Genomic DNA, 20,864 nt, shown 5'->3' on the forward strand with positions numbered 1-20,864 from the left:
TTTAAAGAAGTTAAACTAGTTTGAAAAAAAATTATCCATGTACAGTTATTGTAGAAAATTTTGGCAATATTTATCGTCAACTTAATTCCTGTTTATTTTAAATGTATTAGATTCAAAATGGTTTTTGAATGTAATACATTTAAAATAAACAGGAAAACCCCAGAATGGTTTCAACAATGTCTTCTTTTGTTCTAACATGGCAATCTTAATATTACCAGGCCTTAGAAATGAGTAAGTTGTCCAAATAAACTGGGGACCGTTATAGAATACAGTTATTTTATATATTATATCATAATAGCTGTTTTGGTAAAACGCTAGTTGAACAATACCTTAATAATACAAATTTTTAAGCTACAAACTTTATGAACCTGTGAGATCAGTTAATTTTTCATTAGCACAAAACTAGCGATATTTTTCGGTAAATTGTATAAATAAGCTTTTAAAAAAAGCAATTATATTTATATATTTAATTGAGTAATATACTTTAAGCAACTAAAACTAATTTAATAATAAAGAGGATATATAGGAGAATATATATAATAGAGAATATAATAAAGAGAATATATAGGAGAATATATATAATAGAGAATATAATAAAGAGAATATATAAGAAGACTAGAAGCGAGACAAGTTGAGAGAGTCTAGAAGCGGGAATATAATGAGAAAAGGACAATAATAAAGTCATTTTAGTAAAGACATTGAAGATGTTTAACATAAAAAAAGTTAAAGTACAAATACAAGTATGAAAAAGATTTATTTATTTTGATGATTTGAAATTATCTAAAACACAATAGTTATTAAAAAACAGTTGCATAAAATAATCATAGCCTCTTTTCGCTCTTTTCTGCAATTCATCAATACATTTAAACACCTACAAGATTATTTTAGCTTTATATTCAAATTTTTTCCTCTGAGAGTTTATAACTTCCATTCCCAAAACTTGTTGAAGCTTTCCAAACTCACCCAAAATTTTGATTTTGAATATTATTAATGTTAATGAAATTTGAAACGATCTTAGATACAAATTATAAGGTCGTCTTTTTCAAAATCAATTAATAAAGGAAAGAAACACAGTTTATGAGGTTCATTATTATACTTAAGATGGTGCAAGGTTCATTTCCCATTTAAATGATCAGTTTATACCGCTTGCACATAATCCTACGATATATCAAAGGATTTCATTCTATAAAATGCCAACAAAACCAGATAAATAACTAACAAGTTTTGATAATGATTTTTTAAATCAATTATTTTTATTTGCATTCAACTGCTGCATCGTGTACAAAACTTTATATGGAACTCAAATTGCTCGAAGATAGTTTGTTTGGAATTTTCTTAAACAACAAAACTTTCATATAACTCCTACCTAGAAAAGTTTATCAGTTTTGTTCCCACTATATTTATTTTATAAATAGGTTTTTCTTTTCCATCTTTGTACATGAGAGTAGACAATAGAAACCTTATTTAAAAAAGTTCAAGCACTACTATTTTAATGGTTCATTCATATTATGAACTATTTCCTCTGTTTCCTGCAATGAAATCCACGCCATAACATTTAAATTTGCAAAACTGTTACAAGCTGCAACTTTTTTTTATGTTGCTAAAATTTTTTTTTCATCATTGTTATTTTCGTCTAGAATACTCGAGTAAATTTACTACGTCTATTACTAGTTAGTCATGATTCTGAGACCTTCTCAACAAACACAAAACGTCTAATAAACGTTGAAACAACGTTTAGATAAAATGTTTAGTTTTGGTCGATTATCCGTTTAAAATGAACGTTTAAAAAAACGTTTAGAACAAACCTCTATTAGAATTTGATATTCAAACATGGATTGAGGATGTATTTATTAGTAGTTTTTTTAGTAGCTATGGTGTAATAATTAGAGTACTGGCTTCAAAACTGGAGTTCTATGGTTTGAAGCCGGCTCTGGCCATATATGCATCGGTGGTAAGAAAGGAGGCTTAAACGTTCTGATTACCCAGTAAACACACAAACGTCTATTAAATATCAAAACAACGTTTCGACAAAACGTTTAGATTTGGTCGATTATCCGATTAGAATGAAATCCTAATTAACGTTTAGAACAAACATCCATAAAACGTCTAAATTCAAACGTATTTTAGGCTTCTACTATAGTATTATTAATTGTATATAAAGCGTTTATATTTTGTCTAAATAAACCTATATTAAACTTTTAGATTTTGTCTAATAGTTTTTTTGATTTTGTTAACTTAATTTCAATTTTTTTAAGTTTGAAACTAATTTAAATTAAAATTATGTTATAACTTTTTAACTATATATAAGTAAAAAGAGCTACATAGGTCTTGAAATTTATAAATAAAATATAGTTATAAAAGACCTGGTCTTATTTTTTATATTTTTTGTAACTATTATAAAATGTTTATAAACTTTTATACTATACTACTTATGCTACACTTTTATTTTATAAAACTTTATATAAAGTTATAAACTTATATAAAACGTTTTCATATAGTGACGATTTAGAGAAAAAATGTTTGTGCACTATACTTGTTTATGTTTCGATAATTAAAAAAATCTAAATAATTCAGCTTTTTGCAGTGGAATCTTTATAGTAACAATTTCTATCAAATATTTTTTAAATATAATCTCATTAGCAGAAAATGAAAGTTTACGTTAAGATTAAATCAAATACACAATTTTTGTCATAAACAAATATTTTGGATCACTGTTTTCTCTGGTATATACATTATCAAAAATCTTCCTAGAATACCATCTACCGCTTGTCCATCATACACCTGTTTGTGCAACATCATCTTCTACATTCGCATCCTGATCGTCTGATTTCGTAACCTGATTTGTAACCGCAAAAAACTAGGGTAAAATAGTTAGGATTTGAAATGTACATTCATAAATCAAAATTAAAATTACACAGAACAACTTTAAATATAGAGGATTTTCTGAATGGAAGTTTCCAAAATTTCCTGTACCATCCACGTTTATTTTTGACATTAAAAAATTAGTAACGTCGCGACATAACATATGCAGTGGTTTTTGAAAATTGGTGGAAGCCACCAGAGCTGTGGCTTCCACCAATTTTCTTTAGCAAGTGTAACTAAATTAAGCTAAAATACATTTAAAATAAAAAAATAAACATTTAGTTATTAAACCTCTCGATTATTGCAAAGATGAATACCTGCTGTTACACAATCATACTAGCGTTTCACAAAATGAATTTAAACTTACGAAAAAAGTTCTTGCAGCAAGACTTTCATAAGGAGAGACCAGCAACTCATATTTTTAACTGTATCAATAACGCCATCAATAATTTCTTAAACATTGGAGTTCTTTTATTTGTTGGCATCTAGGAAGGTAGATTGTCGCGATAAGAGCTTTTTAACTTCCATGTACTAAAATGGCGCACCCGACACTCGTTTATTATTTATTTATCAGTCATTTTGCTTTTCGTTGTTGTAAGGCAGTGAATCTTAAAAATGCATTTAAGTCTAATTTAATTATTTAGCCAATAAAAAATAATTTTTTAATAAGTTTTTTATTTCGTTTTATTATGCCTATTTAAACCACGTGACTTAAGCTGTAATGTAAGTCTTCCGACCAATAGCTATATTACTATTTTAATAAATTTATAAAATTCGTTTTATGAAGTTATAATACTATACGTTTATAATGTTTAAAAAATCCTTTTTATTTTAAAATTATTATTTTACGTATTTCTGTTTATAAATATTTAACAGTATATATTTTTGTTTTTATATTTTATTTTGAATAATACAATTTTTAGTATTTTAGGTTTTATATTTTTTTGTGTTTTTTTGATTTGATTTTTTTTCGTATTTATTGATTTTTTTTCAAATTTGGTATTTTTGTCTGTGTACTGTAAAATAGTTGAAGATTAAAAAGAGAATTATAAGGAATATTTTAAAATTAATTTAGAGCATTTGGTAAATATTTATGCAAACATTTTACATTTACAGCACTTACACATACACAAAAACACTGACAAGTACAAAACAAAAATAAAACATAAGCAAGCTCCTCAAAATCTTTTTTTTAAATGTGCCAAAAGGCTTTGTAAAATTCAGCTGGAAATCCGTCATAGCCTGGAGATTTTCCGTTTTCAAATTTAAAAACAGCTTCAGTTAGTTCGGCGGTTAAGCGGGTGTTTAAAAATTGGCTTTCGTCATTACTTAAATGTTTAGTGATGTGTGACAAGACATAGTTTTGGGTGTCTTAGCATAATATTGTTTTGATGTAAATATTTTTAAAGTATGATGCTAGAGAGTTGAGCATTTCACCAGGTACACTTGTCAATGAGCCGTTATTCTTGCGAATTTCGGTAGCCAACTTGTTCCACTGTTGATTTTTTTCCAAATTATACAAATATTTTAAAGGTTAGTTTCCTTCTTCCATTATATTTTGTTTCGTGCAAATAAACGCTCCTGGAAACTTGTGCAATCGCGTTTTTTTTTGATGCTACCAAATTCGGGTTGTTTTATATTATCGCTTCCGTTGAATTTCTATTTCAATCATTATCATATGCTCTTTGTTTTTCACACTTTCCTCAATCGATATGAGTTTCATTCAAAACTTACATAAAGTTTGCAGCGTCCCACCATTTTCAAATAGATCGTTGGTAAGCCTTGAATTAAGAGTTCAATTTTTTGCACCTCTATTTCCTAAGGGGATCAACTTATTTTCCAGTATCCTGGTTTATTTGTACACTTTATATCGAATCCGAGTAAGATAAAAGCTTTATATTGTTTATAACACGTTTTTTTTTAAAAGTGCCAATAATTTTTTAAAATAGAATAAAAAGTGCCACAAGCTTGCTTGCGGTGCAATAATACAATGTAAACAATGTAGTATTATAATTTAAAAAATGAAATTTTCTAAATTATAAACATAAGTGTTTTCAGTAATGCATGAAAACCTGGTAATTCAATTTTTAGACAGATTAAAGACGACTTGTACTCAATTTAAACCGTCAAAAAAAATCATCAAAAATATCTAAACTTTATATATACAGTTTTATGTAAAGTTTGGCGTAAGCTTAAATCGTTTTAATGTATACATTTATATATTAAACCTTGTTTAGTGGACGGCCAAATTATTAGTTACAGTTTGTTTTTTCACAAAAAATGCAATTAAATATGAACTTTAAGCAAATAAATTTGCTATTATTCTTACATTCTTTGAGATTTTAATATCAATAATAGTTTTCTGTTTTTTTTATGAAGTTGTAACATGCATAAATAATTGTGATATAGATAGTTATGTAGATATTTGCGTATATAGAGATTTGTAATATAGATATTTGCGCGATAACGTGTGCGTAATAAATACAATTTTTGTCAATTATTTATTGTTTTTGTGATTCTGACTCATTTTTTTACATTAGTAATTTTAACAAAAAATATTTGAACTTTGGTGCCTAAAAAATGGGAAAAGCTAAAGATATATCAAACGTAAAAATTTTAGAAATATCTGCTTTGTTAAAACATTCAAATCACTGAGAAAGAAAAAGTGCAAATTTAGTTTAGTTTCTGTGACAGTTAGCAGAATTAAAGGTAAACCTAATAAAAAAAATACCTGTGCCAGAAGTGGAAAATGTGGTAGACCACGCGTCACTTCCCCGAGAGATGAGCGGGCAATTCGAAGCATTTGTGCTAAAAGCCAAAGAAAAAGTACAAAAAGTAGTTAGTAAAATCATACAAGAAGCCGGTATCAAAAATTTCTTACAGAACTGCAAGGCGTCGAATAGCAGAACTGGGGTTTAAATGCTACAGACTTGCAAGGAAACCTAAACTTACGCCAGCTATGAAATTAAAACATCTCACTTGGGCAAAACAATATATACATATGTTTGCTGAAGATTGGAAAATGTAAAGAAATACTTATTTAATTGTTTATTGCAACAGCATCACGGATTAAAACATTTATTTGAGTATTTATCTTATTATTTTTATTTGTTTATCAGGTGTGTTTCTCAGATGAGTCCCAATTTGAAATATTAATGGATAAGTCTTCTTTTGTTAGACGAAGGAAAGAAGAAAAAAATAACTTGGAGTGTGTCATGGAATCGGTAAAACACCCTCTAAAAGTGATGGTGTGGTCAGTTATAAATGGTAAAGGCAGTGGCCTTCTTTATATAGTTGAAGCAATGATAAATCAGGAAAAATATAAAAAAGTATAAGCAGCCAAATTAATTCCTCAGTTACATGATTGGTTTCCTGATCCATCTAAATGCATCTTTATGCATGATTCTGTCCCATGCCATAAAGCTAAATCAGTGACAAGATATTTAAAGTCAAAAGATGTTACTGTTTTACCATGGCCTTGCAATTCTCCCGACTTAAACCCAATAGAGAACGCCTGAGAACTTTTAAAGCAGAAAATTGGGCAAGAAACTATAACCAACAAAAAAATCTTATAGAGGCACTAAGTAATGCCTGGTATTATGATCAGGAGTTAAAAACAAATTTAAAGGATTACATTCAAAGTATGCCAAGAAGGATACAAGCAGTAATTGATGACAAAGGCGGCCCAACCAAATACTAAAATGCTTAAAAATAGTAATAGTATTGAAATAAGTGTTTTAAAGAAAAATATTTATTTAAGCTAGTAGCACTAATAATTATATAAAAGTTTAACATAAGAGTACGTAAAAGAGCTTATAATGGTTAATATTATAATTTTTGCAAATGTAACTAATAATTTGGCCGCCCACAGTAAAAAGTTTTTCAAATTTACTATTATTATTCAATAATAAAAATATTTAACGGAACTTATTAAAAGTATAATAAAAAGATTTAAAATGTTTTAACCCCTTTAACGCATGTTTATTAAACGTTTAATAAATGTATTGACTAATAGATTTGTAATAATGGCTTTAATTCTCTTAATTTATACGTTTATTAAACGTTTACAATTATTACTTATGTTAGTCAATGTTGTAAACTTATAATTAACGTATAATAAACGTATACATTAAAAAGCATAAAATGTAAATCAAAATAAACTTTGTACTCAACATTGTCAACAAGAGCCAACTGGTTTAATTACTTAAATACGTTGTCCAACTTCATCATTACCACATGTATATGTGGTAATGATACGTTATCTAATATAACAAAAATGTCACAGACGCGTCTGTGATGTTTTTGCTATATTAGATAACGTATTTGATGTTATTTATTAAAGTTAGTTTGTGGCGGTAGAGAAGGTTACCAACCATTTTTATAAAACCAGAAATAGAGTCAGTAAATGCATTGTTGCAAATATCATTGTATCATTTAAAAAAAAAAAGGGAGAAAAATGAAAATGCTTTGTTTCGTATTCTTATCCAGTTTGCGTTAGATTTTTTTCACACCTTTAAAACTTTTTTTTGAAGATTTGTGTATTTTTATTTCTTGCAAAGTTCTTGTAAGTTGTGAAAATTCTATTAGCGTATCTCACTCATATCTAGGATATGAGTTAAATTTTTGTAACCTATATAGATGAACAATCAACAACTACACATTTATAAAACAAATATCTATTATTAAAAAAAAACACAGCTAGTTAAATAAAGTTTAGTGATATTTAGTAAAGGTTTCGATATAGCCAACACAGTTTTTTTGTTGTTGCCAGATTTACTCACTCAAAATATATAGCGCAGTAACTAAAACATATTTCGAAAGTTTGTCCAATCGAAAAATTTGGGTTTTTAAAATTAGCCTTCTATTTTACTTAATTTTTTTCAATTTACGCAGGAAAAAAGCGTGTATTTAAATAGGTCATGATTCAAAACGTGAATGTAATATTCACGTTTAAAATGGAAGTAAGTTTGCTTAAAAGGTGATGAGATGAAAAAGTGCTTAATTTAGAAACCCTTTTTAGACAAACATTTTGTTTAAAAGCACCTTAAAAACCTTGTTAAAGGATCATTATTTAATGTTAATGGAATCAAATATTTCAGCAAAAGTTGTCAGACTCAAAGTATATATGTTATATATGTTATACATGTAGCAACAAACATAAATCATGCTACAAGTGCTGCAGAGATTCAAAACGTTTTATAACCAAAACTTTCATTCGTAACTAAAACTGCTTTAAATATTTTCAAAACATATAGAGTTAAAAGCTAAATTTTAATTGACTTATTTATTAATGGCAGTTGATAATACCCCAATTGCACAAGGTTGTGCAATAGCCACCGATGGAGTTTGGCATGTAGTTTTGTAAGATAGCCACGAACTGCAAGTTCAAAGTTTAACTGATCAATAACATGAAAAAAACTTTCAGTTTCATCGCTTTGCCAATATTTTAAATATGAACTCAGGTATTTAATTTCTACTTCGGAAAAGATACTTTCTTTATTTTGAAATAAATGTCGGCATTTTGTTGGCGATGTTGTATCAAGCTCACTAGTAAATGAGGATAGAGTTTTGAGCCAATATTTAAATACTTGATTATTTTCTGGTGCAAAAATATACCAATATTGCGTCGAATCATAAACTGACATTGTCCATGATTTAGTGAATTTAAGAAACTCAAACTCATTTGAAGCATAACAACCTCTAGAAACACTTCCTAACCTAGAAAAAATAGTTATTTTACTTGCTTGTTGAGAAACACCATACATAACCATTGCTACTCTGTGCCACTTTATTGAGCTCGTTAAACTTTTACCAAAAAATATGTTCAGTTCTAACTTCTCTAAAAGATTTTCATAGTTTAACAAATGACATTCATTAATTGTCTCAGTTCTATTTGTTAACAACAAAATTTTAACGTGTTTAAATTTCGAACACTCTGGTATAATTCCATTCAAATCATCAAGCATAACAGTAACAACGGGAAGGCCATTAAAATATTTTCCACTAGTTGACGTAAAATTAGGTCTACTAACAGCTTTTTGCCACATTTCTAAACCTTCTTTCAATGTATTTGGTACAACCGTTTTTTCATAAGGAAAATCAGCTTCACCAAAAAAGTACTTTTCAATGGCTTGCCAATGTTCAACACTAATTTTTGCGTTCTCGATACGATGTACATAAGCTTTTAGATTTAAGTCTAAGAGGTTTATAGTAGAAAGTTTGTTGAACAAATTGTCATAATTATTGAAGAGTTCAACCCCACCGTAATAATAATAATCTGAATAACTGAGCCAACGTTGAAGGGCTCTCTCATCAAAATCGTCATTAGGATTGTACCTTTGAAATATAAAATGTACCTTTACTTAAAAATAATAAAATGACTTTTTTAATTATGACTGAAATTTTGATTTAACTTTTTAAAGTTCGGATGCTTAATAATAACTTAATTAAAAATAAAATTACCCTTTATTTAAAGATCTGCTGCTCTGCTTCATGGCATTATAAGAGGTATGGTCTAACCTTTGTTTTCGTTCTTCCACAAGATGGTGCAGTTTTTCGTAGTTAGCATATAACTCCGGTGTTGGTACAAACAATGGAATACCTAAATTTTGTTTTGTTATAAATAAATTTTAATCACAAAAACAAAGTATATATATATATATATATATATATATATATATATATATATATATATATATATATATATATATATATATATATATATATATATATATATATATATTTTGTATATATATACATATATATTATATATATATATATATATATATATATATTGTATATATATATATATACAATTATATATATATATATATATATATATATATATATATATATATATTATATATATATATATATATATATATATTATTACATATATATATATATATTTATATATATAAGTATATATATAAGTATATATATATGTATATATATATATATATATATATATATATATATATATATATATATATATATATTTATATATACACAAATCAAATCTGCTCGATTAGAGCAGATTTGAGCTCGATTAGAGTAGATTATCTGCTCATTCTATATCCTGCCTAACCGCCTAATAAAAACAGTTACTTTCCTGATTAGTGAAAATCAGCGAACATAAAAACCAATTCCTAAAATCTCAAACCCGCTATTTTCCAATGGCTATCGTCCAATTGTTATTACGTCCATGTTATGCAGAGTTTTTGAACGCATTGTCACCAAATTCATCATCCATCACACCAAGCACATCTGGATCTCAAACAAACAGTTCGGTTTTTATCCAAGCAGTAGTACAATGGACGCTATTATTCAAGTTATAGAGAATTGATGTCATGCTAAAGATAATAATAAATCAATTTTTGAGATATTCTTCGATTTTCCAAAAACATTTTATCTTGTTGATCATGACCAGTTGCTACTAAAGTTTGTGAATATTCTACCTCACTGGCTCACATTTGGATTGCAGCTTACTTATCTAATCGTCGCCAAAAAGTAAAAACAAGTGATCACACCACTGACTGGAAATATATACAAGCCGGAGTACTTCAGGGTAGTGTTCTCAGCCTAATCTTGTTCATTTTATTTATTTCCGGTATAAATACCTACCTCCCACCTCAAACTATTCTCGAAAAATATGCTAAAGATATCCTGACCTACATTATCTATGATAAAGTTCCTGCCAATTTACCTCAATCCATTGCTGATGGCGTCGCACATTGGTCTGTGGCCAATGGAATAAAACAGCTCAAAATGTAAAGTTATAAGAATTAATGCCTGGTGCTCAAACACTCATGCTCTACCATCTCCCATACTCAATAAAGGTGAGCTTAAAATTGTATACAACTATAACTTGGAATCCTGCTCAATGAGAACCTTGATTGGGATAAACAGTGCCATTTCTATTTACGCGCCTTAAGCAAATCAGACACACTAAGCCCAACCTCCTACAAAACTACAGATTCTACTTTATTACCTATTTGATATATAGTGCCCCAGTTCTTACCTCTTGCAATCTTGCCGCAAAACAAGAAATACAACATTTCCACAAAAATGCCTGTAATAATAACCTTAATCACTAAATTACTAAATTACCTCGCACCAATAGCAGAAACCCCAACAGATTCCCGTTCGCTCTAAATACCGTAATCACTACTACCTATCAGCAATCCTTTATTCAAAAATACCTACGCATTCTTCATGATGATGTCAACAACCTCTTTCTCCCACGAAACATTGGCAGCTCCGCTGCTTTTTCAACACATAAATGATCAGTTCTTTTTCTTGCGTTTTTAGCTCATTTTTACTCATATTTAACAATAGATTAAATTGTACAATTGAATTTTGCATAAAGATTTATTATAAAAAAATAAATATATTAGAGCATATATAAAATAGTTGCATATTTTTATATATAAGTTAAAATGAATCAAATTACAGTCCCATCTTTATGCTTTCATTAGAGTGGAGAAAAAAAGATTACCTATTTAAAATTTAACAACAAAAGTCCCTCTAGCATTTTTTGTAACTTAAAAATGCTTTCAGATATGGGTCAAATTCAAAGTTTTTGCAGACTCATGTTCATGATAATTAGGAAGGCTTTGCAAAAACATATTGTTAAAAAATGAAAATGAAGTAAAATGATTAAAAAGTTCGAAAAAATTATAGTAATATATTTATTAGAGTTATACATTATACGTATTTGTAAAGATTGCTACTTCATGTCAAACTACCTCTTGGGTTAGTTCTTTCTAGGGGTGTACCGGATTGGAAATTTTGAATTCCGGCCGGAACCGGATTTGCTGGATTTGTTAAAATGAGAATAATGTTTATGTAACTTTTTACCTTTAAGGTTGATAATGAAAGCCTGCTTTTTAGCATCGTGGCTACATATATATATTTATAACCTATAATATATGTATATAGACATTATATACTATAATATATGTATATAGACGTTTAAAGATCGTAAATTTAATGTAATCTGTAATATATATATATATATATATATATATATATATATATATATATATATATATATATATACATATAAATATATATATATATATATATACAATTTGATTCCTGTTTCATTTAAATCTAATATGTTGTTTTTATTTGTTTTCTGTCATTTTATTTATTGAAAGTTTTAACCTGGGTAATATTTATATTTAAAATTATTTCTTGTTTTATATTTTTATTTAGCTTAAAATTGAAATATTTACTTTATTAGGCATCCTGTACTTTTTAACTATTCAAAAGTTAAGAAACATTAAAGTGAGACTATTCGCAGAGGCAGGTAACATTTTTGATAAAAAATGTGCTTATTTTTGCTAAAACTGGATCGCAGTTCTTTTTGCACCGCAATATTCCTAAACTTTTAGAAATCCTTACATAAGTGACTGTGGCTAGTTGGTTCAGTTGGTTAAAGCGTCAAACGAAATGTTCTAACCCGGGCTGTTGTACGGTACGGGTTCAAATCCTGCCACCGCCAACTCAGCGCTTGAGTAGTACTTCTGTACGCAAAAATGTTGGTCAATAACGGACGCTTCTTTGGATTAGTCTTAATGACTATTTGTGACCCTTCCTATGCTAAGCCAACAATATTTTCGGATATAAAATAGTATAGAAAAATATAGCATGAAAATTCAAATATATATAAAAAAAATAATAATAATAATAAAAAAAAATGTGATTACTACAAATAAAATTAGGCAAAGCTACAGTTAAGTGGCCTAATTTTTTCGCTTGTTGCACTTTCTTGTGAGACTTGCTCAAAGTGGTGACTTCTTAATATAAACATAAAGAATTAGTATTATTTAGTATATACATTGAATATTTTATTGCCTGCTACTACAAGGGAGTGCTGCTACATCTATTATCTTATAGCCTGCTGCTACAAGGGAGTATTGCTACATCGACTATTTTATAGCCTACAGGTACAAAAAACATTGTTTTTTTTCTATATACTTTTTTTTTCTAATATAGAAGAAAAACGTTTTAAAATGTGGGTTTGTATTGACGGTTTCAAAATTACGTAAAATATTTAACATGCTATATAATAACAAATGTTTATTATGTTAATATATAGACTATATTCCTAATATATTCTATTTAATCCATAAGAATATTGACAATATTCTTATTGACTAAATAGACGTACATCATTAATTTTGATCGCTCAAAGTATATTAACTTTGCTTCTAATTGAGCTAGAAACTTAAGTTTGGTATCAATGTGCAGCATTTGATGAAAGAGGTTTCATCTAAACATACTTTTAAGTCAAAATATTTAGTTTAAATTTTTTATGCAACTGCCTATACAAGAATATCCGAATTATTACATCATAATACCTACCTCAAATATATTTCGTCTATATCTATACAAATATATATCTATACAAATATATATCTATACAAATATATATATATATATATATATATATATATATATATATATATATATATATATATATATATATATATATATATATATATATATATATATATATATATATATATACACACACACACACATATATATATATATATATATATATATATATATATATATATATTTAGTAAAATAAAAAACACTTTTTTGTTTAAAATACATATTTCGAAATTACAAAGTAATTAGTAATTAGTAAATATTTTTTTAAGGAATTATCTATTAATTTATTAGGATAATGATTCTTAAGAAAAGTTATTTTAGTTGACTGAATATTTTCATGAAATCCTGCTCAGGTGTTATTTGTTTTAAATGTACGGTCAATAAGAGTTTTAATTAGCCCCAATTTGTATTGAAATGATGTAAAACTAAAGTAATTAGTCAATAGCCCAGTAAAAGTTTCTTCATGGTATATACTAGTTATGAGGTTATTTTGGTTTTCAATACAAACATCAAGAAAAGGTCAACCATGCATAAACAATAAATAATCACCAAAAGATTCTTTTTCATTTATCAATGACCTTAAATTAAATAATTTTAAAACTCATATTGTTTCATTTGATGTCGAAAATTTGTTTACAAACATACCGTTAGATGAAACTATTGAAGTAGCAGTATTAAAAATATTTTAAAACTACCCTGAACTAAAAATTTCCAAACAAAACTTACTTAAATTATTTCACTTTGCCACAAGCAATACACATTTTCATTTTAATGGTTATATTATGACCAAATTGACGGAGTTGCAATGGTCTCTCCTTTGGCTCCTGTGTTAGCTAACCTATTTATGGGTGAATTTGAAAACAAATGGATTGAAAAGTAAAACGGCACTCGGTCATTGTATTATAGGAGATACGTTGATAACATTTTCGCATCTTTTCCATCTAAAAATGATGGTGTAAATTTTCTTGATTATTTTAATTCTAAACACCCGAATATTAAATTCACTTGTGAACATGAACAAAATGGTAAATTACCTATTCCTGATGTTTGTATTGAAAACCAAAATAACCTCATAACTAGAATATACCATAAAAAAACTTTTACTGGGCTTTTGACTAATTATTTTATTTTTACATCATTTTAATACAAATTGGGGCTAATTAAAACTCTTATTGACCGTACATTTAAAACAAATAACACCTATGCAGGATTTCATGAAAATATTCAGCCAACTAAAATAACTTTTCTTAAGAATCAATATCCTAATAAAGTAATAGATAATTCCTTAAAAAAATATTTGGATCTTAAACACTCTGAACCTATTGAAAAACTTAAATATGAATGTAAATATTTTAAACTACCCCATATTGGTGAACGATCTTTAAACGCTCAAAACAAAATATCGGAGTTAATAAAGCTGTTTTGCCAAGAGAAATTTATCATAAAATTGGCATATACTTCTACTAAAATTCAACAGTTTTTTTCATTAAAAGATATTATTCCCAGAAATTTAAAATCCAGCACTGTTTATAAATTTTATTGTGAAAACTGTAACGTTTGTTACATAGGGCGAATTGTCCGACACATTTCTCAACGTATTGATGAACATTTTAAGGAAGATAAAAAATCACTTAAATTTCAACATATTAAATACAACATTGATTGTTTTAATAAAGCAACTGGAGAATGTTTTACCATTCTGGATTCTGCCAATAGGAAAACTGAATTAGAAATTAAAGAAAACCTTTATATAAATTGGCTGAGCCCGGAGTTAAACAAACAAGTTTGGCACAGAGGGGAATTGAATTGTTCTAATCTAATTTATATTAACATCCTGTCCTTTATTGTACAATACCTTTTGTGTAATGAATGTTTACTGTAAATTTAAGTGTATTTTTATTATTTCCTTTGCATTATATTTTTTATTTTAATTATGTATCATAAATAGTTTTTTTGAATAGCAATTTTTAATGGATTTTTAATTACTTTGTAACCTATATATTGAAAAATTTTATACGGGTCATTTTAAACTGATGATGAACTTTGTAAGTTCGAAACATGTATTTTAAACTAAAAAGTGTTTTTTATTTCACTAAAATATATATATACATATATATATATATATATATATATATATATATATATATATATATATATATATATATATATATTATATATATATATATATATATATATATATATATATATATATATATATATATATATATATATATATATATATATATATATATATACAGTATACAGGGGCGGATCCAGGATTTTTATTGACTGTAGCAAAAATGCCATAAATATTTTTTGGTCTAAAAAAAAAAAAAAAACGTCCTCGCTTTTCACCTTTGCCGACAGTACGTCAAATTCAAGTTTGCCGACTGTACTATATGATCTACATCTGCCGATTTGCAGATTTAAAAGAGCTAAATTTGCAGACATAATGAAATAAAATTCATTAATAGGGGTGGGGGGGGGGGAAAAGAAATCACACACCACTTGCGCCAGCCTTGGATGTACAGTGACTTGTAGTGATACATGAGGTCCCCTACCACTGCTTTCTTCTTTCGTCCGTTTAGAGCGGAAGAACGTTACCTGATTTATGCGACGTTAAAACCATCTAGTCAAACTGAATACTTTTTAACGAAATGATAGTTTACTTGTTTTTTATAACTTTTAATCATGACTAAAACCCTAAACAAACCCTTATCCACAATCGATGTATTTAAATTTAGTTCTTGGTATTCGTATTGCCAGTCAATGTATTTATGCCAAATAATACACAAAACATTATCATATAAATTTATCTATATATTTAAATTAACAAAATATTTGTGGTTGTTAAAATGTTTTGGTCTGCAAAAAAAATGGAGGTTGATATTTGAAAATGATAACGACAAAGTTAATCAAAATTTGTTTAAAACTCAATTTTTTTATTTAATCAAAATTTGCTTAAAACACATACTTTATTTAATGGCTTACCTTATAAAATATCTGAAAATTAAAATAGACACTTCAACGATTTATATAAATCTATAAAAACAATTAATAAATATTTTCATATTTTTAATACTATACTTCATTACAACAAACTTTTTGTCAAATAATGAAGAAAAGAAACAGGTTTCAAATCAAATAAAAAATAGTAAATAAACGTTTCAATAAAAATATATTGCTTTAAATAAATAAGGAATGCTTTTAAAATCCCAAAATAGCAAACTCCAGGCATATTACAATGAACAATGATACAATCAACAAATGTCAGCATATAATAAAAACAAAAGTGTCAATGTTTTAATGCCAACCTAACAAGACAAACTTAATATTGTCGTTTTTTGTTTAAAACAACAGTTCTTTGTTTGATTTGGGTGTAGAAAGTTTTCAGTTTTTTATAAATGAATATAGGAAAGTATACTGTGACAATAACACTCAATTTTAATTAAGTAATGCATTAAAGCATAAAAGTGTTGAATATGGAAGTCAAATAAACTTTATCTTTAATCAAATTGAAGAAAAGCCATTGAACAGTATTGTCAAAAGGACATCTTAATCCACCTATTTCAAATGATTTTAGATATTGACCAAAGTGTAAAAAAAAAAAACATTATACTGTCAAAATTTCATATTCGTTAAGCAAATCATAATTTCAAATTACATGTTAATGTAAATAAGAGACTTCTTTGGTTTCGAAGAACACTTAAAAAATATGTCTTACGATACTTTTCTTAAATTTCTAAATTCTGTTTCAAGTAGTTATGTAACAAATTTTCCTAACATAACATATTTGTAACAAAAGTGTTTCTCTTAATAGCGTTTTAATCAGCTAGATTATTTCTTCACGTGAATAATTTGCAAAATGTCTTGTGACATGCGTTGATATTTTATGCCTATTTTCTGATTTTTTTCATGCATAATGCTGTATCACAAAAATCCAAAACAAACTTTCTTTGTTTATCATTTACATCATTTACATACATTGTAAGTATTATCAGAAAAAAAGGATTGCTTTTTGAGCCCATTATTTTGTATGTTTTTGATAACGTGGACAAAATTCAAACAACAAAGGAGTTCTATCTGTAGTTAACCAAGGTTTTTCATTAAATGTTAAAGTTTGATTTTTATCACATTTAATTGCCTTCGCTTTGCTATTTGACTTTCTTACTGATTTTAAAGTTAAACAAATTTGATCACATAAAAATTAGGAATTTATATGTTTACAGGTTTTCACAACATTTTCAAAAGAAATTTAGGACCATCAAACATATAACTTGTATTACAAGCTATCACAACATCTAAAATACTTTTCGAAAGAGAATTTATACCAATGGTTTTCCCAAAACAGCAACTTCCTGAATATTTTTGTACAACAATAATATTTTTGTAACATACACCTTGTCAAAGGGAACAATAGTTCCTAGTAGAAGCTAAAAAAAAAAGCAGTAGAAAGTTCCTTTGATACAGTTTTATTAGACAATTCCTATGGGAATCGTCTAATAAAACTGTATCGTAATTTTTAATTAGAGCTGAGCCTTTAACTTTGGAAGATTTATGATATTTGTGCAGATTCTTTAAATACTAGTCTTTCCATTTTGATCAGAAATGCGTCAATAACATGGAAAGATGTTTATTACATTGATTTATATCTATATTATAATCATTTTCGAAAGGGAATTTATATCATTGGTTTTCCAAAAACAGCAACTTCCTGATATAATAACATTTTTGTAACATGCACCTTGTCGATTTGCCATTTTATTTAACTCCCAGTTCAATTTAAGTTGATACGCTGCGAAATGTTTGAAATTCTTTCCAACATTTATGGGCATGTGAGACTAAACCCAATAAAAACATAGGTTTTTCAGTGAATCATTTCATTTTTCCGAATGAAATATTTCCGTAACATAGTCAACTTGGCTCAGATAGAGTTTTTAATAAAATTTTGAAGCGCCTCATTTTGTTTACTTGTAACCTGCATATTTTATCTAAACTATTTTTCTCTTTTGCATGAAAAAAAAAAAAAGGAATGTAAAAGAAAAAAAAAGTGAAAAAAAACTGACTGTAGAATTTGCTACACTTGCTACAGCCTGGATCCGCTACTGATATATGCATTAAATTACCTGTATTAACTACTTCACAATTGAAATATGACATCACAGAATATCCTAACATTATTGCAACATCAAATTGATCTGTAAAGATAAAATTTATCATCATTGTCAAAGTAAATAATTCCCATAGTTAGAAAAATTTCAAAGAGTTTTACATAAAGTATTTTTTTGCGAGTAACTTTTTTATAAGATTTATTAAACGTTTTGTTGTAAAACTTAATTCATAAATAATTAGTCCACATCAGGTGGAAAATAATGTAAATGTTTTTCCGCTGGGAATGGAAAAGCATAAATTAATACATACCTAGTTGACAATATTTATATCCTTTCGGAAAACATTCTTTAAAATATTTTATTTCAAAAGTTCTTTCTTTTTTTCTTGCTTCTTTTATAATTTCATTAGCAATCTTTTCCCCACCATTTGACAAACGTTTTGGGAATATTATAACTAACGTTTTGTTGTTAGTTTTTACACATTCACTTATACAGTTTTCTTCTTCTTGGAGTTCTTGTTTTATTCGACTTTGAACATATTCACATGATGCTGGTAATGGTATTATTTTATGTGAACCAAGATAATGTTGTTGATACATCACATCATAGAGAATACCACCAGCCATAATGACATCAGGATTATATCGTACAGCATTATACAATTCTTTTTGTAACTCGATCATATCTTCGTATGATGTTGCTATGTGTCCATCAAATCTGTAGTTACTATTTATAACAATTTTTTTATTAAATGGAGCAAATATTAAACAATGCCATACATCGAATCCACACACGATAATATCAGCTTCATTTAGTTCAGGATCATCTTTGTAAGTATTCCAAAACGTTTTTTGCGTTAATTTCAAATGTTCTTTAGAATAACCCTGAATTAGTTTGTTCTGTAGTCCATTGTATTGCTTATCTCTGTATTCCCAACTAATATACTTGAAACCTGCTTTTGGTAAAACCTCCTTATTGTCGGCTGCTGGTCCTAAATGAACACCAATGCCTAAAACTACAATCGGTTTTTTGTATTGTTTTTTACTTTTTATCTTTAAAGGTTTAAATAAACAGAGTACATGATGGGGTGAAGAAACTGTAAGGTTGTTTTTATTAAGAGCAAAAGCATTTTTCCAGCATGTTTTTGTTAAATAAGAATACTCTCTGGTAAGATTTGAAGTATCCAAGCTATAAAGCAGTGTTTTATTTTTTTGTTGAATGGCACTTCGCGGGTATATATAAGATTTAATCTTTCTTAAATAACTTACTTTATTAAAGATAAAATAGTACATTAATATTAAAGTAAACAGCAAACTAACTAAAAATTTTTTCATTGCTCATTACCTCAATTCTAAATTTTTTTTTTTTTAGTTTTATTTCACGAAAGAGCGTCAATTTAAAACGTTAAAGTAAATTCAAATTCATATTATGCATAACATATTTTATTTTTTCACTTTTAATGCAGAAGCGTGCGTCTGTATTGTATGTGAAAAATAACCCTTGCGATTATTTTTTACAAACAGCGTTAACGCTTAATACTGACGCAAAGTTACATTGAATTTTAATTCAACTTTAATTACATTTTAATTCCATTCAACTGCTTGTTAGAAAAAATTTTGTATCAAAGCTTTACATTTCAATGAAATAAGCATTTCTCTAATTCGACTGCGCAACATTAAAACAAAACCAGTAAGAACAAAAATGTAAAATGGATTAAAGAACACTTCTAAGTTGCCAATTTTTCTGTTCATCGATTTAAAAAAAACTTTTCAAAAAAAATAACTGATAATTTTTTGGTAAAACAATTTACAGAAGACAATAAAAAATTCACAAATACTAAAGACATGTTAAATAATGGTAAAGTTAATGAAAGCGTTGGGGAAGAAAAATTTTAAAATGGAATGATTTATAGGTTAAACAAAAATAGTAAAATAGTTGAAATTAATATATATATATATATATATATATATATATATATATATATATATATATATATATATATATATATATATATATATATATATATATATATATATATATATATATATATATTATATATATATATATATATATATATATATATATATATATATATATATATATTTTTTTCCACCGCAAATTTCACCGCGAACGGACGTTTTAAAAATGATCCGATAGAAAAAATGGAAATTTAACTTAATAACTTAAAAGATGAAAACTTTACGTTAAAAAAAGAATTATCTGAGGTACAGAAAGCTGTTGAATTTAAAAGCAAAAGCTATGGTAAAATAATAATTGAACTTACAGAATTAAAAAAAAACAGAGTCGAAAAAATCACCAGATATAAGTAATATTGAAAATGGAAACAATAGGGGAGACCGGGGCTAGTTGGCCGCAGGGGTAAGTTGACGAACTGTGTTTATCTTCAGAGCCTTTCATCAGAAAGTGACAAAAATTACTCAGAAACTTCCTTATTGACCATTTCATCATTCACTGTAGTATTGT

The 20,864-nt window shown here is 27.0% G+C and overlaps 1 protein-coding gene across 1 annotated transcript; it reads right to left on the bottom strand.

The window, feature by feature from the left end:
• Positions 1–7,522: 7,522 nt before the first annotated feature.
• On the bottom strand, positions 7,523–19,901 carry LOC101241152 (uncharacterized). Its single transcript, XM_065806016.1, has 4 exons — positions 18,691–19,901; positions 18,396–18,467; positions 9,325–9,463; positions 7,523–9,198 (listed from the first exon to the last, which is right to left on the bottom strand). The coding sequence occupies exons 1-4, from the start codon at positions 19,712–19,714 to the stop codon at positions 8,127–8,129; spliced, it is 2,307 nt and encodes a 768-aa protein (XP_065662088.1). The 5' UTR covers positions 19,715–19,901; the 3' UTR covers positions 7,523–8,126.
• Between the last annotated feature and the right edge of the window lie 963 nt (positions 19,902–20,864).

The sequence above is a fragment of the Hydra vulgaris genome, chromosome 09, assembly GCF_038396675.1.
Source record: "Hydra vulgaris chromosome 09, alternate assembly HydraT2T_AEP".
In the NCBI taxonomy this organism is placed as follows: Eukaryota; Metazoa; Cnidaria; class Hydrozoa; order Anthoathecata; family Hydridae; genus Hydra; species Hydra vulgaris.